General features: G+C 37.2%; 1 protein-coding gene across 1 annotated transcript; it reads left to right on the forward strand.

Moving 5' to 3' along the window:
- Window positions 1-3782: 3782 nt before the first annotated feature.
- Window positions 3783-18661, forward strand: mkxb (mohawk homeobox b). Its single transcript, XM_079876031.1, has 7 exons — window positions 3783-3911; window positions 4140-4405; window positions 6169-6316; window positions 9190-9343; window positions 9568-9891; window positions 17781-17814; window positions 17902-18661. The coding sequence occupies exons 2-7, from the start codon at window positions 4233-4235 to the stop codon at window positions 18092-18094; spliced, it is 1026 nt and encodes a 341-aa protein (XP_079732157.1). The 5' UTR covers window positions 3783-3911; window positions 4140-4232; the 3' UTR covers window positions 18095-18661.
- The last annotated feature ends 5319 nt before the right edge of the window (window positions 18662-23980 follow it).

Consider the following 23980-nt stretch of genomic DNA (forward strand, 5'->3'; position numbering starts at 1 on the left):
CCAAGCACCAATTGCAAGAAAAAATTGCCGTTGGCGAGTACATGAAACGGTTGACGAGCCGGTGCTGCATCATCACGAAAGTTTGAGCCTTGACAATTTAAATATTCAAGCTCAAGAAGATGCAAAAGGGAGCTCATTTCATTACTCAAGTTTTGCGTGTAAAGCCAGGAAGCTCAAAAACTCGTGAATTTTAACACCTAAACTACGCGTCAACAAAGTGTAAAAAAGTTTAGGTCTTTAAATTGGAATGTTTTTAAGCTTCCTAGCGTTGATAGGAATATGTGTGCTCACACATCCAAAGCGCGTGCCCAGAAATCCACTCAGACAGCGTACGTACGTGCGAATACTAAACTGAGCTCTTTCACATCTTCTTGCTCTTGAACGGACAAATTGACACAAAATGATGTCAAAAAATAGTGAATATCCTAGTAAACTTAGTCGGTTATGTCTTAAGTGAACATATAAATATATGTATATTCGTATATTTGTTATATTGTATTTATTTGTGTTTGTAATTTAATTATTTGTTTATTACTGACTGTTTACTAATCAGTTATAACTATATTGACTGACTGTATTAGTTAGGCTAGTAGTTTTAGCTGTGGTATCGAAATTGGAATAGAGAATTGGGAATTTTCACTGGTATCTAAAGTTTTGGTGTCATTACCGCCTTTTCTTCCAAAAACATTTTCATGGCCGGTATAAGATATTTATGGCTGGTACATTTTCAGCCATTGGCAGGTGTGGCAAAAAGTTGGTTTTAGGCCTGAGCGCGCTCCAAAAGAGTGATGAGATTTGCGCAAGCCGTTCCAATCGTCAAGCTGATGAGAAAATGTGTGAGCTATTTGAATTCTATTGAGAATATGCTACTTTAAAATGCTATGGAGAAAGTCAAACATGATCTAAAACAGCCACATAAACTAAAACGACTAAGAAAATATCTTGCACCAACAAACATTAGAAATATTTTTTAACTATACTCATGACCACCTTTACTAGAATTTATCACGTTTTATTGTAGGCCTATTTATTGTGGTACATTTTGACTAACTTGTTGTAGAATTTATAATAGATAATCTGTTAATGGAACAGATTTTTCACTATAGATTTATATTACAACTGCGGCATTTTGTAGCTATAGTTTCTAAATGTGTAAGCTGCTATTTTTCATAATAAATGCTTTGGATTAATAAAAAAAGATAAATCAGTGTATACAAATGATTCATTGTAACAAATTCTCTATGCTAAACAATTTCAAGAACTATGGTACATTTTCATAAGGGCAAGTACAAGTTAGAATTGAGAGCTTTAAAGTCTGGACCTTCTTGAATTATTGGCTAAACAATCAGTTTTCCCCATGAGTAAAATGTGTTCTATGATGACTGACAGAAAAAGACCTGGCCTTCAGATATTCCAAGAGATGACATAGCCGTTAAGGAGTAGGAAATAAACAGTTTCAATATAAGAACATTTTAAGTCAAGGTAGTTTGACTTCCCATGCTCTACTAAATATTTTTCCGTTGCACCATTACAGTTAGTTATGAAGCATAACTCTACGTATAAACTAAATATTTAAGGAAGCCTTCGATCAGGAGTAAAGATTGGAATAAAATAGCAGACAGATTGAACTCCATCAGTAAGTTCTTGTTTTACCTGACATACTTACATTTTTTAGACATATATGATAATGCTGACATTTACACTCACTTACATTTTAAGAGAGAGAACATTATGTGAATAGATTGCTTTGTTAGCAGCATCTGTCCCATTGGTCCGTGTTGTGCATGTCAAATAAAATCAGTCATAATCAATAAATGTCATTTCTTATGTTTTTTTTTTTTTGTATCAGTACTTATTTATTTATCCTTATTAAAGGAGAACTCCGGTCAATTTTCACATTGAGCTAATTTTTTTGTAAATTTGGAGTGCTGTCAGTACAGAGGATTGTCGAGTTCACCTATGCGCGTGAACTCAACAATTGACTACTGTGGACTTCGACCGAAAACAGTATGTAAATACAGGTATGAGCGCTGGCTAAATAAATATCATTTTTATTAATATCTTTCACATCTACTGCAGTCAGATTCACCGCGTTCACTCTGAAGGAATCACTCACAGGACCTGTGCACTTGTAATGACACATTAAGGATGTTAAGAGGCTAAAAGCAGGTTTAAAACTTGCCCCATTGAAGTCAACAGGGTGCAAATTTTAAAAAGAGGATAACACGGTGTAGGCAACACTGATTTTTGTCATTGTTCTCAGTACTGACAGCACTCCAAATTTACAAAAAAATTAGCTCAATGTTAAAATTGACCAGAGTTCTCCTTTAATTTCATTTCAAATACGGTATCTGAATGTTATTTACATATAAAAACACTTATTATGTTATTCGTGATTAAGCATCGTATGCGTTAGTTACGTGAGGCAAAATAAGTTAGAATGAAGGATAAACTGAAATTCACAGCATATCAACACATCTTCTGCTCACGTATTTGAACGCTGCTATTGGATCATTGAGGGTAAACCTCATATTATGCGACTACGCATTACTTTACGGAGAGCTTACGACAGAATCGCTACATTCTGCCTTACGAACAAATGGTGCAACGGAATAAAGTATAGTTAGTAGCTAGTATTTACTAAGCCTCTATAGTGTGGACTTTACATTCCAATTTAAGAAAGAACTTACGAACGTCTGGTGCAACCCCTCTCCAGGTGCTTCAATTATAGAAAATACATCCTAGGCCTATCCTATCCCAGACAGCAACATAGTGTCGGCCCAGATCCGGGCCACATCCGTTACATGTGGATTCCACGCGTATACCAGATGCGGGCCAGATCTGGGCCAACACTATCTTGCTGTCTGGGAAGTAAGCAAGTAATTGTTAACTACTATAACTAAAAGGACTTTGATAAAAGCCAAAACGGCTTGCCATACTATTCAGCTAAAAGCTATCAGCCATATAATTATTCAGCCATAACCGCTAAATAACCCCAAAATAAACTCAAAGTCCCCCTGTGGTGAAAATCAAGTTGTGTTTATGTCTATGTGGTGTTTTTAATGTGCTTTAAGACAAACCAACCATGTGCAAATTCATAAGTCAAAACCATTGCTGAGTATTTTCTCTTTAAAACTGCAGTGAACCAAAGACAGTCTCAAGTGTTTCTGACGTCACAAACTACCTTGTAACCAATCATGTCAACTGTGATCATCTGAGCTGAGTGAGTGAGTGGAGGCGGGGCTAGTTTGCATATTCATAGAACCATGTATACTAAATGAGGCAAGGGTATAAAGTTACATTCAAGCTTTTTAAAGACATGAATAAAAAAAAATCAAGGAAAACCCGTTTAAATATGTAATTTATACAATTATTAACTACAGATTAAGATAACTCTGAATGGTATGTGTAACCCTAGTAGTCATTATCACAAACTAAATCAGTTTATGTATTTTTTTTAGCCTATTTAATGGTGGGTTTCATTTTTTCAATTTGTTTTCTTGAAGTTGTTGTACAGCCTGTTTTCACCATATGAGCATGAAACATTCAGATAAAAAGCGCCCGTTTGCCTTTTCGCTTTAAACCAAAGGGTCCTGAGCTAAGCCTCAGCAACATAAAGAGTTATGCGTAAAGTAAGGAGGCTACATGAGAACTCAACTGGAGACGATCCAGTCCCGCTTCCAGCCAGACACAGTAGCAGCACGGACACGATCGAGCCCCTGGACTCTTTTGGGAAAGACGAGATTCGAGCTGTATTCACGTTCCGGGGTGTGAATGAAACCCTCTAGTGTTGGGCTGATATAGTGGAGAGCCGCAGTTGCTGAGCGCAGTGCTGTTGAATATCAGCAGAAGGGATGGAAGACGCTCAAATTATAGTGTTGCTCTAGTTTAGCGACAAACAAGAGAACTTTGTAAGTGCTTTTATATTTTTAAGCAATTACAGTTGCTATTGTGCTCGTATAAAATAAGTGTGCTGTTTAAGTTATTTTTTACACTTTAAATAATTTGGTCTTAATTGATTTATTTCCTAAATAGCCTTAATTGTTCAAAGCATTATTGGTTAATTATGTAGCCTACAGATAGGATTTTCTGTTTTAAATCAGGAGAAACATTTCAAATAACAACCGGTGCGTTCACAGGGCCATTATAACAGTATAAGGACATTTTCCTGGACAGACTATTGGAGAGCTCTACATTGTCATTTGGCTCATGGCACTTCATGGCGAGCAGCGATGAACACGACAGTCTTCAGTAAGTTTGATCGGTTGCGTTTTGAGGAGACCGAGCAGAATGTGGAGAGAACCAGTAGGAGCTATTTAGAGGTGATTGATGGACAACATTCAGATTTACTGACAAGCTACAAAGTGATGGATGGCACCGAGGCTCTCAAACACAGACGAAATGGGTATGTATGTGCTCCATTACACAAAATGACCATGCATGGAACAGTCTAAAATGTGACTGTCTGAATTTGATTCACTATTAGTTAATGCAGCGTTACCGTAGCTAATGGACACTTCCCCCACTCCATATGGAAAAGTAAATATTCGTGAACAGTTAATATTTATTTATACTTTTCATATTTAAAAGACGCTGTGGAAAAACGCAAGTGTTATCTCTGTTGTAAGTGTCATTATGAGAACGAGGCGAAATGATGACGATATTGAATATTTGCACGAGTTGGTGGTTTACATGTTTAATTTTTTTTTTCAATTTATACACTGTAAAAAAAGTTGCTGGCTTAAATTTTTAAGTACAATCAACTTAAATTACATTAAACTGACTTAAAAAACGAGTTGAATCTTGTATAACTTGTAAAAATTGCTTAACTTATTTTGATGAGTTAAAGCAATGTAAAAACATGTTGTAATAATGTATTGTTTTTTTTACAGTGTAGGAAAGCAGTACAATATAGCTTAGGCTACATCGTCACTGGAAGTGAGATATTTCTTATCTTTGTACTTCTTACAAGGATACTATCATGGAAAAATAACAGAGATGTGCTCCTCAAACTCATACATTTTCTTTCTGTTATATATCTATTATGACCAGTCAGGCATCACTATACTATACTATATTAAAAATAGGAACGTTACACATACTTGGTCCACAGTGACATCTACTGCTGATTGTCTCGGTTCTGGATATTTACTTAATCTAATTGGACATCCACTATTTTCTTTCAAATGGTTCATTACTTTGAGCAGCAATGCTCTGCACTTTGTTTACAATATCACTGGTCTCTTACCAGTCATGTAAAATGTTTGGATTATGCACTGACAGCGCAATAATTTGTGTTAATATAGTGTGGTGAGTGGAATGGATGCTTTGTTGACGGTTTGTCAAAACTAAAAGCTCTAAAAGCAACTGTATCTCCCATTAAAAGTCATTTTTGTTTGCTAGTTTTGCATGAAGAGATTCCAAATAATCATTATAAAATCAGCAAAGTAATTGAGGGGGAAAATGATTTGTTAAGTGCTAAATTATTTGTTGAGTTAAAAAACCAGCTTGCATCTCTTTAAGAGACTTGTGGTAAAGATGACTAATGATGTATATTCCCTGAATTTGCTGTGAAATTGCATAACAGATGGTTACAGATAACTATGTTGGCTTTTAATAGAAATGAACAATATGTGACCCTGGACCACAAAACCAGTCTTATGGGTCATTTTTTTTGTTTAATTGAGTTTTACACATCATACGGAAGCTGAACAAATAAGCTTTCCATTGATGTATGGTTTGTTAGGATAGGACAATATTTGGCCGAGATACAACTATTTGAAAATCTGGAATCTGAGGGTGCAAAAACATCCAAATACTGAGAAAATCGCCTTAAAAAATGTACATTTCTGTTGCCGATTTTGCTGCATCCACTCACAAAAATACATTTTGTATAGGAAATTTACAAAATATCTTCATGGATCATGATCTTTACTTAATATTCTAATTTTTGGCATAAAAGAAAAATCGATAATTTTGACTCATAATGTTTTGTTGACAAATACCCTTGCGACTTATGACTGGTTTTGTGGTCCAGGGTCACATATGTGTAATGCATAATGAATTGTTTCCTCCATTGGCATTGCTGTATAACTTTTACATTTGACCTCAGCCAATCTGGAATCTAAAATTGCATCCTTGCCTCTCCGTGTTGTTTTTCCTGAGCAGCGGAGGGAAGGTTCGACACAAACGTCAGGCCCTGCAGGATATGGCTCGACCGCTGAAGCAGTGGCTCTATAAGCACCGGGACAACCCTTACCCCACCAAAACTGAGAAGATACTGCTGGCTCTGGGCTCCCACATGACCCTGGTCCAGGTGAGGGTCGAAACAAGCACACAGACCCGATCAGATCAGGAGGATTGCTGTATGCTATGACAAAAACAGGGATTTACAGAATGTAGAAGTACAGATGTGAAATATTTTCTGATCTTAATAGTCTTATTAATACATTTTGAGCAAACAACATACACAAAAATGTGCAATGCCATTGATTTGCAGCCACTGGTGGATTACAGCTCAAAAATGGGTAGCAGATCTGTTCTGAATTAAAACAATGCTAATGCAAAAAATAACTCTAACATAAAATGTATAGTTAGAATTGAAAAATACAATGGGATTAGGGATGAGAAAACACTTCCCATATCTTTTGTATTTGACATTAAAGTCGACATTAAAGTCAACATGAAGCAGAAGTTCCCTTTTGTGACGTATATCCGAGAGAAACGGCTTCTCGAACTAGAAAAAAAGTAGGGCGGGACTTGATTTTGTCCATGGGAAATCGATTGGGTCATTGGATGGTTGTGGTTTGCTATTGGTCGATCTCATGTGAGTGACAGGTTGCCCCGCCCTCATGCCAGTAAACACGTCATCAGAAAAAAGAAGAGAAGAGCTGCAAGAGGAAGGGGAAGTTATTTTGATTAAAATTTATGAGGACACATGAATTAAATAAATAAAAAAGTTATGACGAGCACGGATAAATCATTTATAATAAATACTGCAATATTTAAAAAAACAAAAAACTGTCCATTTTGATTTCATGGTGACTTTAAAGGCCACACAGCCAATCAAACTCTTTTGTGCAAATTCATGTGTCACTTTTTAATACTAATACAAGTATTAATTTATAATGCTACTAATAAAATAACACTAATATAAGTATAATTGTTCTTCTGTTATTTATAAAAATAATTCTAACTGTAATTTATAATAACTAATTTATTAAACAGAGATCATGTCATTCTAACAGTTATGCAGATTGTTGGGCCTGTGCAGTTCTTGCTCATTTTGAAAAATAGAAATGCATTAATTTTATATGATAAACAATTTTGGTACTACGTTGAGTCATCACTCAATGTTTAACGTCAAATCTGGGCAAAAACAGCTGGTCTTAAACAGTGGCATGAATGGAAAAAGTACATAAACCCTATATTAAGTGTCTTGCAGGCATGGCCATATCAACGTTATATAACCAAATCCTTTATCTGCACCTACCCAAGTGCATTCAACATTTTCAGACCATTTGTATTTTAAAAGTGTCTTATTTGAAGGATCTGTTTTATCGCTCCAGAATTTCAACTGAATTTCAATGACGCTGACTTGGATAGATCTTTCTCTATTGTTGTTCGCTTCAGTGTTGTGTTGAATGAACCATCAAGTTTAACATAACAGACAGATGTTCTGCTGTAGAATTTCTTGGTACAACTTGGTCCTTCTGATTGTAAACTGTCCAAGCCCAGAGGCATCAAAACAGCCCCCACAACGTTATATTCCCACCATTATTTTTCACAACTGGGATGAAGTTCTGATGTTGGCATGCTCAAACTTATGGCAATTTTTTAAATCTTTACTGAACCAGTGTTCCAGTAGTGCTGTGGAATAATCATGAACAGTTGTGAGACAGGCACATTAGTGGTTTCCCCTCGTCTTTAGTGTTTCGCTGATGGCAAATTCACACACATTATCAAGTGCACTAGTAGTCTGCTGAAGCACCACTCATAGGAGCAACAATCATACTAAATTTCTTCCATTTGTAAACCATCATCTTATTATGGATGGATGGAGGGCCAAGTTTGGAAATTCTTATGTAACCCTTCCAGTCTTATGAACTTCTACAGGTCTCTTTCTGAGGTCTACTGAAATCTCTTTTGATTGAGTTATATTACACACAAGCAGAATCCTGTCGTATAGAGCAGGCTTTTTTGATACTGCAGAGAAGGTCGGTCTAAATACATTGAAATACCTCCCTCTTTAACTCTTCAGGGTCACATACGTTTTTCATTGATGATCTGAAATGTTTAAACTATTGGTCCAGTAATGCAGCTCAGGGAGGGCAGGTTTGTGTGACAAAACAGCACAATAATTCATTTATAGTCCAAAATATTTGCAATTGCATTTTTTAAAGTTTACTTTTTAACCTTATTTCTGCTGCTGACACACTATTTTAACTGTAAATTTTAGGGATGCACGATATATCGGCCACCATATCGGTATCGGCCGATATATTTTCAGTTTTAATGTTTTCATTATTGGTCAAATAAATTTTTTACAAATTTGGCCGATATATGAAAGCTGATAAATAATGGATTATTTCCTTCAGCTGAGACACTTCACTGTTCGCCGTGATGGTTTTAAATTGCTTGAAATATGATTGGAATCACTTCAAAAATGAAAATACGGATAAGTGCCACATTAGCAGTGCAAGTCTGTCATATCGGCTACATAAAATTATAATGAGAACATCATTATAATTCTGTGATTGGGACATGGCTTTTAATGGTGTTATCAGGCTCTCAAAAATTATATAAAAATTTGTATTTATATTTATCGGCCAATATATCGGTTATTGGCTTTCAAATATAAAGAGTTATCGGTATTGGCGCATCCTAAAATCGGAAGGATAGAAATATTCCACTATAAAAGCAGGAATAAATGATTTAATTGAATGCATTGGTATGTGAATATTATTAATGTTATATAAATAAGAAAACTGCAAACAAACAACAAACGCAACAGTTTAACGGTAGCCCGACTCTGAAGAGTAAATGAATAACAGCTAGATTGACTGAAAACAATATGACTGTGCATTGCATCATTTTTTAACTATTCATTGAAACATTACACATGACAATGCAAGCAAGATAAACCAAAAGGTGTTCCTGATTTAACAATTACGCATTCGTGTTTTTCAGGTCTCAAATTGGTTTGCGAATGCGAGGCGTAGGCTCAAGAACACAGTTCGACAGCCTGACTTGAGCTGGGCTTTACGTATAAAACTGTACAACAAATATGTACAAGGCAACGCTGAGAGACTCAGCATTAGCAGTGATGACGCAACATCAGATGGTGTGAGATTTACCTATTCTACAGACATATTTTGATGCATTCTGACAAAATGCGGTAACTGTGATAACTAAAACTGTAAACAAGATTTGTATATCCATTTAAGCATAGTCGAACTCAGTTTTGACAAAAGGTGTCGTTACTGCATTTTGTCTACATAGCATCAATATAGTAATTGAACCTTATTTTTATGTCAAGTTTTAGTTTGATGTGTTATTGTTCCACAGATGGGGAGAATCCTTTACAGATGCAGGCTAGCGAATCAGACTATAACAGACCCACGCACAAGAGCGTTATTCAGGACAGCCGAGGCAAAGTGGTGGGGCGAAGTACAGACCCCTCGGTTTGTGATGATTACGTGTCTCCACCAAAATACAAGAACAGCTTGCTAAACCGCTATCTAAATGATTCCCTTCGGCACGTGATGGCCTCGGAAAAAGTTATGGACTCTCGGAAGAGGAACCATTCCGGATCGTTTAGCTCCAACGAGTATGAGGACGATTTGCTCTCACCCGCATCAGAAGCTGAGGCAAACTTCACCTACCGTACAGGTAAGAGCGGTCACAGACTTTCAAGCTTCGAAATTGTAAGAATGGAAAGAGGATATAGGTTGTCAAAAAAAAAAAAAAAGTAACCAAAAGTTTTCAAAACTGTGCTGTTGTACTTTTTTTGTAGTATGTATAGGGTTAAAGAAATAGTTCTCCCAAAAATGTAAATTATCATAATTTAATCAATTTCATGTCTTTGCAAACCTGTATGACTTCAAAATATGTTAGGCATCATATTCACACGGCTCTTTTACATATTTAAAGTAGGGCTGTCAAACGATTAATCGCGATTAATCGCATCCAAAATAAAAGTTTGTTTTTACATAATACATGTCTGTGTACGGTGTATAATTATTTTCTATATATAAATACACACACATGCATGTATATATTTAAGAAATATTTGCATGTATATACTGTGTATATATATTTATATTATATATAATTTATATTATATATAAATATTTTATATATAAATAACACATTTTCTTAAATATATATATGCATGTGTGTGTATTTATACTCCGTACACAGACATCAATTATGTAAACACAAACTTTTATTTTGGATGCGATTAATCGCGATTAATCGTTTGACAGCCCTAATTTAAAGCGAAGAGTGCCATCAAATTAGTCGACACAACTTCAATAATGACATCTCTCGGAATAGTTTTAGCATGTTATTAAAGGGGGAGGGACATACAAAATATGCAGTGATAGGGGTTGCCCAGGACAGGTTTAAGAAGCACTGTGCTAATAGATACACAGACAAGCTACAGTGAGTATATTCAATTATACATGAATCTTGTAACAGATCTAGGCAGGTGGAGCTGGGGAGGTGGTGGATTTCAGAGGAACTCAGTTGGCACACTGCAGGACTATCCTACAGCAAACACTGAACCAGAATATTTAAACGAGTCATGAGTCATGTGATAATGACATTTGCTTGCAGATTGCATGTAAAGGACCTATCAGCCTGTGCTTTATGACTGAACTATAAATGTAAAGGCCTGTTTCATTGACAAAGCTATTTTAGGACTTAAGGGGATAAACTACAGTCATATAGACAACTTTTACAGTACTTAACTATAGTCTGTTTTTTTGGATGTTGACAAGCCCTGGTCACCATTCAATTCCATTGTATGAGAAATTGCAGCATCAACACTATGTTAAACTTCTCCTTTTGTGTTCCACGAAAACGAGAAATTCACAAAGGTTGTGAACAACATAGTTTGCTCTAACTTGCTGAAATATCAAGTTACTGTACTTGATGTGTTAACTTAAGATGGTCAAAATTTGAGTAAATTCAAAAAATGGTTAACACTTTATTTCGATAGTCCACTTTAGACATTCTACTAACTATAAGTAACTTTGTAACTACGAAATCACATTAGAGTATTAATAGACTGTCTGCTTAATATCTACTAACACTTTATTTTGATGCTCCCCCAACAGACTATAAGTAACTACGAGTCAACTTATTCTACTAACCCGAACCTTAACACCTAACCATAACCTAACAGTCTACTGACAGTCTATTATAGTCTACTAATACCCTAATGAGAGTTAGTTGACATGTAGTTGCAAAGTTACTTATAGTAAGTAGAATGTCTAAAGTGCACTATCGAAAATAAAGTGGAACCAAAAAATGAAATGGAGACAAATGCATTGAAAGATTTTGTGAATCCCATTAGAAATAATAATAAAATTGAATGTAAAGCTGCGGTTTCATATGGTTTGATTGGTGAGTGGAACGTTCCTGGACTCTGTTCTGTCGTAGTAGGAACACCTGCTGATGCCTCATGAAAGCAAATGCTTTAGTGTTGCCAAAGGAGTTGAGTCAAATTCATCATTAACATAATTCCACCGCAACATTTCAAAATGTTCTACCGCTCTGTTTATTTTGCCTCTGTGCCCTTTTGGAATGGTCCCGTTTTGGGAAAATTTAGGAATGCTCTGCTTTTTTTCGTTTATGATGTAGTATTGCATGAGTGCATAAACACATGCAGGTGTTTGTTATGAACATTAGCGTTCTAGCAATGCACTGCAAACAACATAAGTTTATTTATAACATTATGCAATACTACAGAGCATAGCATGCTTTATGACGATTGATATGTTTTTGATATGGAAATTAAGTTTTTTAATCCTTCTTTTAGATCAAATAGGCGTGTGTTCAGGAAATTAGGTTCAGTACAATGTTGGAAGTGTCAAAAATGTTTAGCTGTTGACAAAAGCTGCCAACAAAATTGAGACATGGGTTAAATTGACTTTTGATCACACTGTGTCCTGTTCAGAACAAAAACAGAAAAGCTTTTCTGTAATGCCTCTTTGTCCTGACTTTTGCCAAACATGATAAGGACATTAAAATTGACAGTGAAATACAGTACAAAGAGCAACATCTCGTTTAAAGACTGGCATTGCAAATTTGCTCAATGAATAAAACACAAAATCCTATGTTAAAGAAGTAGTTCATTCCAAAATGAATATTCAATAACCGATATATTTTCAATATTCGATTTGTTCTTCCATGGAAAATAAAAAACAGATATTCTGGAGAATGTTCAAGCTGCGCTTTTCCATAGAATTAAATGAATGGTTAATAAAAATACGAATCACCATAGTATCCATACGACCTGTCTCCTTTCATGTGAGGAACAGATGAAAATCATTATTCACTTAAAATCTTCCCCTGCCCTGGAGAATTTTCTCATATGGCAGCTTAAATGTGTCATCACCAATATTCATGCCAAACAGCACTGATTCTCGTGTGTCTCATACCAATCATAACCTAATTTGAATTTGCTCGTAATGCACTAATGAGGTTTGAGAACTACATTGCATTCGTATGAACTATTGCTCTGATTCTTCTTACAGCCCCTGGTCACTAACTTTAATTTGTGTATATTATTTCACATCCAGTCTGACAATCCTCCCTGGCATTCCTTATATGTCCTAAATAGACAAAAAAAGTCAATTTTAGTTTTGAAAAATTACAGTTCAGTCATTTCTTGGCAGTTATTTTGGTATTTCATCTTGCTCCTAATCTGCCATAATAAATGTATAAAGTAACAGCAAAACTGCTCCCTCAATGCAACTGTAAAACCAGAGGCTGTCAGGAATGTTTCCCTCATTCCAAGAAAGCAGCAGTTCAGTTTCTGTCGTTTGTAGATTTGTACCATTGTGATGCCATCATTGACAGTAAAACTTTTGCTTGATTAGCTGTAATTATTTGACTTACTTCATTGATTGTTCACTTTGTATTCACAACACATCCGTCAGTGCTGAAATGTCATTGTATCAGTGAAGCCTGTGACCTTGAGACAGTTCCCTTAGATTAAAAACAAATGGTTTTCCACATAAATATCATAAAGCAAAAAGGTCAATATTTTCACATCATAACTCTGTAGTTCAGAACGGATCATATGCTCTGCTACTGATAGCTGTGAGAATGGTGCTCAAAAGCTTGTGATCAAATTTTAAAGGAGACAAGGGAACATTTACAAGTATTTTGGCCATTATAAGTCACACAGAGGCATCGCCACGAGGCAATAAATTCTCCAATTACAGGGTAAAAAAAAAAACAGGGTATAAATAATCAAAATTGGGCTTGTTTTTGTCTTAGACTAGTAGTCTTAGACTCGTACCAAATGTGGGCCGGATCTGGGCCGACACTTTGTTGGGGTCTGGGGTGAGTAATTAAAGTTCAAATTGAAATGAGAACTTACTTTCTTTATGTATGTTGTTTGTCTTATTATGGATGTATTTGTAATATATTTGATAATAAGCCCAGTTTCACAGACAAGGCTTAGAGTAAGCCAGGATTAGGCCTTAGTTCAATTAGGACATTTAAGTAGCTTTTATAAACGGGCATTATAAAGAAAAACACATTACTGGTGCATCTTGAGACAAAACAATGATTGTGACATATTTTAAGATACGTCAGTGCAAGTTCCTTTCAGTTAAAACAGCTCAATAATGCATTTTAGTCTGGGACTAGGCTTAATCCTTGTCTGTGAAACCGGCCAATAAGGTAATAGCATGATCTTTTTCTTCTGAAACAATAGCAGATGTCACTTAGGTCACTTTGGCTATTGGATCATGTTAACTAAGCGCAAACAATCTACTCGGGCACTGTTTCTACATTCATTCAGGCTTTTGCATTCAATCCAATCAATTCCTGATTGATAAAAATCTTTTTCCCTCATCAAATATCCTGTTTTACTTGAAAATAAAATATATAACATTACAGAAGTAAAATGGGTTGCGACTTTAAATGCGAGTTTGTTGATTTTTCCAGAGTAAAACCACCATGTGGCACATGCTAGCTGGAAATATTACCCTGCCACATATCTGAAATATTTTGGAATTATTGATTTTTTCCAGTTAAAATTCAATTAAGAGACAGATTTGTTAAGAAAACACAGCACAGTTTTATCAACCTTTTTCTATATTTGTTTTATATTTTGATCTCAGTTTATAGCTAATTTGATTTTGGCTAATATAGCCTTCCTGTTTTTAGCCAGAGGAACTGGTGTTTTTCCTTAGGTTAAGTCAATCCGAAGCATCTGTGGACAATAGAAGTCAGTTAAAAGATGACAGACATTCAGTAGCACACAGGAACCAGAGCCAAATGATTTATTAATGGTTTATAGTAGTTCTTGGCACCAATACTGCTTGAGAAATCCGAGTTGGAGATGTTTTAGGCAAAGAAAATTAAAAATAGCGTTTTGTGTGCTCATGCCTGTCGTCCAATTTTCCCTCTCATAGCTCCCATAAGAAAGATTTGTCTTTACTAACCTCGATGCTTTCAGCAGAAAAGAGAGACAGCTTCACTATTACAACCCGATTTATGTAGAACAAAAGAACGATATTAATTTAAACTGATTCCAAAGGATGACAGGGAAAATAAGTATATGATGTCCATGAATGTTTAATGGATGGATCTCAATTTGTTTGAGGTGTCCTCCCTCATCTAACCAAATATGATCTTTCCTGCCATTCATTTTGCATTGACGGTCGGCAGCATTAAATAGCTTGTGAATGTCGATGTAGTTTATCTGCAAAGGAAATCTCACAAAAGTTGAATTCTAGTTTGTTGTTTAGTCAATATTTCTCAGTCTTTCATTTCTTCCAGTTAGTTACTAAAACGTAACTCAAAAATGACAATTCTGTCATCATTTAATCACCCCCATGCTGTTCCAAACCCATATTTCTTTCCTCCATATTTCACAAAAGGAGACATTTTAAAGAATGTGCTGGTCGTTCTGTTTCATGCAATTGCAAAGAAGTGTTCAAGCTTCATAGAGAACCATAAAAGTGTGATAAAGGAAGAACAGATCAAAATTGACTTCGCCACCATTGTCGTTCTGACTGCGCTTCTGTATGATGGGTCATAAATAAGTCAGAAATGTGCCTTCAGAAGACAGAGAATATAGAGCACAGGTTTATGAACTACTTTTATAGTGCTTTTGCATTCTTTTTGAAGCTTTAAGTCTCCAATCTAATGCAATTGCATAGGAAAAAAATTCTCCTTTTGTGTTATGTTTGTCTTTTTGCTCAGGCTGATGCTCCCTGATATAACCAATTCTTAACCATAGCTGCTCATTCTGTGCCTAATAATAGACAGATAGCAGCTATGTTTTCATCCACCTGTTTTTATGCACATTTTGGGATATCGCATTAAAAAAATGCTGGATGGAAACAGCAAGATCCACATAAATTCTAAAAATGCGCATAAAAAAAACATGTGCTCAATTGAGTCATTGAGTCAAAAACATGTGCATAAACAACGACGGAATCACATTTACAGAATAAATTCCTTGATGCGCATCAAAAAATTCATGTGACTTTGCGATGGGATGGCAAAACTGGACCAACCAGCTTCTGAAATGCCTGAGCAAAGTCTGTCTGACACGACTGCGTTCCCAAACAGCAGACATCCACCTCCCAAAGCAAGATAACATGACCGCTTTTATATATGAAAATTATTATATAAAGTGGCTTCTCCTATTGCAACAACTTCCAGCATAACAAAAGTGGTTTAAAGTGGCTTCTCCTATTGCAAGTTTTTCTCAGTGATACAGTATTTTGAGGCAGTTTATCAGGAAGTGACAGTTTTGTTCCCTTCACCTCGCTGGAAGAAAAAGTTTTGCACCTCGCAAATTTTGCGCAAAAGTTAAATTTGCAACTTTAGATGGAAACATACCTAGAGTGGCATCTTTGTTTTCATGTTGGGTGAACTGTTCCTTTTAAGTGCCACTATCGTGCTATTTTTTAGATTCCTTGTTTTGTTTCGGAGGTCTCCTACAATAGGCTTACATGCATCCAAGGTCAGAAAACTCTCATTTTCTCATAATATACATTGCACATCACCTTATTTCTCAAAGAGTCTGAAAAGGTGGGGTCTGAGATGGCCCAGTCTGTTGTGATTGGTCTACTCTGCTCTGATTGGTCAGTTGACTCAGTCTGTTGTGATTGGTCTACTCTGCACTGATTGGTCAGATTGCCCCGTCTGTTGTAATTGGTCTACTCTGCACTGATTGGTCAGATAGCTCAGTCTGTTGTGATTTGGTCTGCTCTGCACTGATTGGTCAGATTGCCCCGTCTGTTGTAATTGGTCTGCTCTGCTCTGATTGGTCAGATGGTTCAGTCTGTTGTGATTGGTCTACTCTGCTCTGATTGGTCAGATGGTTCAGTCTGTTGTAATTGGTCTACTCTGCACTGATTGGTCAGATGGTTCAGTCTGTTGTGATTGGTCTACTCTGGACTGATTGGTCAGATTGCCCCGTCTGTTGTGATTGGTCTACTCTGCTCTGATTGGTCAGATGGCTCAGTCTGTTGTGATTGGTCTACTCTGCTCTGATTGGTCAGATGGCTCAGTCTGTTGTGATTGGTCTGCTCTGCACTGATTGGTCAGATTGCCCTGTCTGTTGTGATTGGTCTGCTCTGCTCTGATTGGTCAGATAGCTCAGTGTGTTGTGATTGGTCTACAGTGTGCGTCGGAAAATGTAACGCCTATTACCATATCTGAATTCTGAGCTCTTCCTCAGCACTTGATACACAAACAATGCGCGCCGATTTTAACTTTTCAATTCTGACTCAATTGATGTGCATGCAAAGTGGATTCGCAGCGCTGAAAACAGCGTCTTCTCGACATGTCGACATCACAAACCAAAATCTAACAGTCTCAGCTACAACTACAGGGCGGGTCAAAGTAGACATTGTTCACGGGCGGCCAATGAAGACCCATAGGCTGGCATTATGCAAATGTGATACATTGTTGCACAGGAATGTAAAATTAAGTAAGAATAGAATTACTAATGACTTATTTTCAGTTCTTTCTTTTAGGAGACAATACCTTTATTTGTCGTGCTCTTTAAAACTTTGCAGACCTCTTACATTCACAAACAGCTATAATACACGCTGCATGAAAGGTAATATTCAAAAAAGCATAATAGGGGCACTTTATCGCCACTTCAGAATCATTTAAATAGTCATTAGCTAAAGGAAAGGGTGTAATAATTTTAAAATGCAAATCAGTTGCAGAGTGGTGGAACAACGTGTCTGTTTCTGACACAGAGCAGATATCCTTTTTCCATCTCGAGAGCGCAGGGGAAGCATAATTGCATTTGTGTTGGCCTGAGCGCATGAATGTGGCTGTAGGCACAGACTGCGGAGCTCCACTTAAATCTCCCCGAGCTCGGCAAACACCCTCTTATTCACCCATGTACAAGCACACGTGAAAACACGTTCACACGTCCATTCCGGCGATTTGGGGAGAGAGGAGCTCAGGGACGTTCCATCAGCTGCAGAAACGATGTGCCAACTTTTAGCAAAGTAGCTTTTTTTAAAGTCCAGTTAATAACTCATTTCACCTAACTGTATTTTCAGTGACGTTGGACTGTGGCAAGCGCCAGAGCGATAGGTAAGAATGCTGTTGACTAATGAACCATAAGGTTTTTAGGTACTGCTAAAACTCCTCATTAACCATTTCCTCTCAATTTGGCAACAGCGGCGCTCGTAAAGGTGGCGGAGGAGGAAATAATGAGACTTACTGGAAAGAGCTCCACGCCGCCATGGCCCTGACCAACCTGGCCCAAGGGAAGGAGAGCGCAGCGCCCAGCACCACCAGCTGTATCATCCAGAAGTCTTCCCATATAGCGGAGATTAAGACTGTCAAAGTGCCCGTACAACCCCAACATTAGTGGCGAACAGACTGGACAGCGGTCTGTGCTACCTGAACACTTGACTATGTACTACATGCAATAATTTAGTTGAAAATGATCCACAGCAGCCTTTTCTGAGAGGAAAAATACATGTTGACCAGTGTGCCTATGTTTTTTTTTTTTTTTTTTTTTTACCACTGTCTGTTGAAAAATGACGCAGAAAAGAGAGTTTGATGTGTGGACGGTCACTACCACTAAACACAGAAGCACAAAAATCTGACTCTTTCTGATTTATTCTGTCATCATTTCTGAAATGCAGTGGCTAAAATGTAATATATTCATCATATATGTATTCATTTTCCTAAGTTATGTTCATTTTAATTCTAATTGACACAGGATTATTGTCATCCTATGGCAATGGCATATAAATGTGGATTCTTGTGTTTTGTTTTGGCAGGTATGACATATAGAGGAAGTTTATTTCCTTTTTTTTTTTATGGATAGCTTTTAAATTCATGTGTCATTGCCTGTGAAGTTTATCATGCAAAACAGAGTCAGTTGAGAGCAAATAAAAAGTTTCTCAATAAAATACAGTTGCGCTTTGATAAAATTTGCTCCTCTCATCTCTGTTTGTTTTCTATGGAAGCCCATTTCCGTGGAGTAAAAAAATAGAAAAGCTAATCGCGAGATAAGATTTTATATAAGAAATTAAGTCACATTGTGGGATAAATTATCAAACCGTATTATATAGTTACATTATGAGAAATAAACATGCAATTGCAAGATATAAAGTCGCAATTACAAGAAATTGCATGGCATGTAAACATATCGATATGCCACGTTTTTATGAAAAAAAAGTCATTGAATCATACACTCGACCGATTCGTTCAAAAATGTTGTGAACATGACTACTATAATTAGGGGAGCAAAATTACACAAGGAAATTTCTGTTGTAAAATATTAAAAATAACAATAATATCACACTCACATTCGAGATGAAGCAATGTTATTTTAGTATTATTTATATACTATTATAGTACTGTATTTATTAATATTTCGAATTAGCTGTTTTAATTTTAGATTTAATTGTAGTAAATATTGTACTTTAAAATAAACTTAAAAAGCTTAAGCAATAATTAGAAATGCAACTAACTAATATAAACTTTTTATCTAATGCTTATATTTGATTTAATTTCAGCTTTATTTCAAATAACGGAAAAAAAAATTATAGTTAACAATACAACATGAAGGTGTCATTAATTTATTTGTTTATTTTTTTTTACTACGTGGCAGAAATGGACTGCCATAATTTTCCCCTAATCCAGTGTGGAATATACAGGGTCGAAAACACATTTTGAGTAAAGCAACTAACACTCCAATCTGATAAAGAAATGGCACTACCCATGCCGAAACAGTTACCATTGACATCTGCAAAGAGCTCTGCTGTTCGTAGGGCATGTTGGATAAGCATTTGCATTTCAGTTATGTACCTGACAGCTCTTCTAGATAGGCTGTTTGAACAGTCCGTTATGTTTGAGTCTTGCTGTGTGCATTAAAACGGTTCAGCCAGCAGTGAGAATGTGGAGCTGAATATACAGTCTCCGTACAGACCTGACCACATGCTCTGTGTTTTGCTCTCCAGTCTTATTTCTCCCCACCCATGCTTCAAGGAAGACTAAAACATAATAGTCACCATTCTTCTGGCTTACCCTCATCTAGAATCACTCAGTGGTCAAATGCACCTGCTGAATCAACACAAAGAGCCCAATACAAATAGTAAAACACCTCTAACTGAAACGGAGAGGGAGCAGGAGACGGCGTAACATCGGTGGAAGTCTGTTGATTTTGATGTAGTTTCAGTTCCAGGCATCATGAGGGCCATAGAGATGTTTATTTAACAGTTTAATTCAGTGCTATGGAATCTGATTGTTTCTTTACCAGTGCATTGAGTGAACTTTGAAGAGATCCTACCACACACATGACATCAACATCACAATTAGAAATTACTTACTGTACAGCTACAAAATCATTTAAAGGTATAGCGGAGGATTTTCTTTTTCCGGGTGGATCATCAAGACTATTGGTCCTCCTAAGTGTCAATCATTCTGGTGATATGTTTACGTAAGGCCGTCGTACGTGCTCGTGCACACGATTCACACGATGGCGTGCGCTCAAAACACAGGTTGGGCTTCCCACTGATGCCTCAGTCGTGAAGTTTCTACTTGACAGGTAAAGTTTGGCATGCTATTTGGAGAAATCCATTTAAAATCACTGCTAGTAAAAGTTAATGTAAGCTATGAATAGCTCGTGCATACGTTTAATAGGCGTTCCCTCCCGGGAGCACTGCAGGTAGAGTGTTGCGCATGTGCATTTTTTCAAAAAGTGGAGAGGGCGGTTCTTTTCTAAAATTCGGGAAAATCCTCCGATATCTTTAAGGCTAATTCTTTGTAAAATGGAGATTGTTGATATTTGAAAAGCTTACAGATTGTGGTGTTGAAGTTGCATTGAAAACATTTTCTGAAATGTACTTTTGTGATTTTTTTTTTTTTAAAGTCCCCCTGTAGTCAATAATTGTACCCCTTAAAACTCATCTTTGATCACAAAAATGACATATTTAAACGTTTTTTGTTTTTTTCCTGTGGGGAAAAATATTCATGCCTTAAAAAAGCTTGAATGTAACTCTACACCAATTGCTTCATTTAATATATGCGGACCATGAATATGCTAATTAGCCCCGTCTCCACTCACTCGCACCAGTTTAGAGATCCACTTGGTCAACTTTACTGTAGTGAACGCTTCACAATGGTGTTCGCTCTTTACAACGTCGGACACGTAACGATAATTCATATGATTATCCTTTTGCTTGACTACGTTATCAAACAGCTAATAATGTGTTGCTAATGTTAGGACAATCTAAAGACAAGTACCCCTTTACAAACAAAAATCTAAATTTTGGAACTGCATAAATATATGTCTTGAGACCCCAGGCCTTGACTAGGGGTGCATAAAGACAGATCTTTTTTTTTTCTGACATGCAGAGTCCTATGTAATCAGTTGGATGACAGGAAAGATGACCATGATCCTGATGAGTGACCTGGGGCCTCATTTATAAAACTGTGCGTAGAAACCTTACTAAAAGTGTACGTACGCACAAAAGCCAAAAATGGCGTACGCAAAAAAATAATCAGATTTATAAAACTGTGCGTACGCACACCTGCACGCAATTTTCACTTTATAAATCACAGCCTACCTGATAATTTGCGCACGCAAAAAAAAAACATTTACCGCCCTTTCTCCGCCCACATTCAACCATATATAGACAATGCAAATTACCTCATTAGCCATGCATATATTAAAGGAGCAAGGAAATTTGTGTTTTTTAAAAACAAAATCATGGCAGCAATGGAGAGCAAGGGTAAGAAGCGAAATTTCTCTGAGGCAGAAATAGAGGTTCTTGTGAGTGAGGTGGATGAAAGGAAGGCTATTTTGTTTGGTGGCCACAGCAGTGGAATTACCAATAAAAAAAAAAATTTAGAGTGGCAACACATCACTGCTGAGGTAAACGCAGTTGCTTCGGCAAACAGGACGGTTCCAGATGTAAAAAAGAAGTGGTCCGATCTTAAGGTGGGAGCAAAGAAACGGCTTGCCTCTCACCGACGGAGTGTGTGTGCGACTGGTGGGGGCAAAGGCACCCCCGATTTGTCCCCAATGGAGACCCGAATGGCCTCGATTCTTGGCCAAACCAGTGTGTGTGGCATTGTGTCTGAGAGGGAGGGAGACACAGATGTGCTGGATACAGGGGAACCAGGTAAAGAACTTTATTGCTTGTGTGCTCAATTAAACAAAATAAATTGCACAATTGGTTTAGTCCTTATTCTTGCAGAGTCTGCGGGAGCCCAGTGTGACGAAACTCCCAGCGCAGAGTCTGCAGGGGCTATGGAGTTTCCCGAGGTCCCCAGCACAAGTGCGTCCCGACCGTATGGCACGGCTGGAAGTGGCCGGGTGCTGACTGAGGCTGTTCTGCAGACACAGAGAGACACCATTAATGCAATTACTGTAATCGCAGATGAGCTTATGCAAATAAGGGTTGTGCTGGGTGACATTGCATCTACATTAAAAGAACTTGTTAAAAAATGAACCTTTGCACGGTTGTTCTTCACAAATGGCGCATTACTTCCTGACGGAGCCTTGCTCCCTGATGATATCCTTCTTGTTGGGGAGGGGGGTGTTGGTCAGGCTCTTCATGCTGGTGTTGTGGTAGGTCGGGAGGAACAGGGATACCATTCATCAGTGCAATGTTGTGTAAAATAGCGCACACCATGATGATCTGGCAGACTTTTTTGGGTTGATATAAAAGTCTACCACCCGAAGCATCAAGGCAACGCCATCTACACTTGAGGAGGCCAATGGCTCTCTCAACTACTGAGCGCGCACGAGCGTGGGTATCATTAAAGCGCACTTCTTCTGCGCTCTGAGGGTTTGAGAATGGGGTGAGTAGCCAGCGCCTGAGCGGGTAACCGCTGTCACCTGTAAAGTATAACAGATTATTTGTACAATAGGCTTTAACTGTTATGTAAAAACAATTATATGCATTTACTTACCCAGAAGCCAGCCATCGCGAACGGCACCTGCCATAAGTCGATTCCCTACACTGCTGTGCGCTAGAATAAAAGAGTCATGTGTAGAACCAGGCCATCGTGCCACAACATTCATTAGAGTCAAGTTGGCGTCACATATAATTTGCACATTTATTGAATGCACATGTTTGCGATTCACATAAATGAATTCATCTACATATGGAGCCCTTATAGCAATATGAGTGCAGTCGATTGCGCCGATTACATTTGGGAAACCGGACATTGCTGCAAATTGCCTTTTGATATTGGCCTGTTCTCCAACAGTGTAAGGAAACTTTATGTATCGATTGGTCATTTGAATAATCCCTTTCAAAACTGCAGGCATTAATGAGCTTAGGGATGGCTGTGAAATCCCAGACCTATGACAAAGTAATAAGAATGTTAAAATCAATAAGGTTTTGCTTAAAAAAAGGTACACTTAGTTACCTGTCGCCTATTTCCCGCTGATATGTCCCGGTTGCCAAAAATCCTAAAACTGAAAGTACTTGAGTTGGTACCGGGATGGCGCGGTTCCGTGTTGTTGGTCTTTGTAATGCTGGGCCAAGTTCAGCACACAGATCCAAGATCATGGCTCTAGGAAATCTAAACCGGCTTATTAGCCACTCATCATCATGGGCTAGGAAATCCTCACGGTCCCTGAATACTCTTTCCCTCCGAAGTCTGCCATTGGCATAGTCTTCCAGCAGTGCCAGCGCATCCATCATACAATATGCACTTAAGTGTTGCTGCAGTAGGCAATTTATGTTTTCAGCGATCAGATTTAATCCTTTACACCTTATCACATTAATCACATAATGAGTGATAGGCCTACATCCATTTAAGAATGGAAGTGAAAGAAATTAAATGTACGTACTTTCAGCATATAGTTCCTTTTATGTCTTTAAACTAAACATGCATGTATGTATCTTTAGGACCCATAATGGTGATTTAATGTTAAGTTGGCTTGAGAAAGCCAACCTCCTGAAATCCTATTTAAACTTCTTCTTCTTCTTCTTCTTCTTCTGACCCAACATTTTCCAACTGTAACTCCTCCTAGAGCTTTAACTCTACAAACTCCAAACTCAGACTTTCAGACTGTTCTGACTTGGGTTGCTATATCTTTTCAAACTGATTTGACTTTCAGTTTTCTTAAAAATTAATATTAAAAATCATAAAAATCCCATAGACTTACATTGCAGAGTGCTCAAATTGAGCCAAGACTACGGTGGGCCATTAGTGTACAAGCCAAAAACTAAACTAAACTCCCTGAAGCCCTAGATTCAACTAAACTTCCATTCTAAATCTATCT

Source organism: Squalius cephalus (assembly GCF_949319135.1).
Source record: "Squalius cephalus genome assembly, chromosome: 7".
Lineage (NCBI taxonomy): Eukaryota > Metazoa > Chordata > Actinopteri > Cypriniformes > Leuciscidae > Squalius > Squalius cephalus.

Coding starts and splice junctions, on each gene's coding strand:
- mkxb (XM_079876031.1), top strand. CDS start 4,233: ATGAACACGACAGTCTTCAGTAAGTTTGATCGGTTGCGTTTTGAGGAG. Junction 6,317..9,189: donor CCCACATGACCCTGGTCCAG/GTGAGGGTCGAA, acceptor CGTGTTTTTCAG/GTCTCAAATTGGTTTGCGAA. Junction 9,344..9,567: donor TGATGACGCAACATCAGATG/GTGTGAGATTTA, acceptor ATTGTTCCACAG/ATGGGGAGAATCCTTTACAG.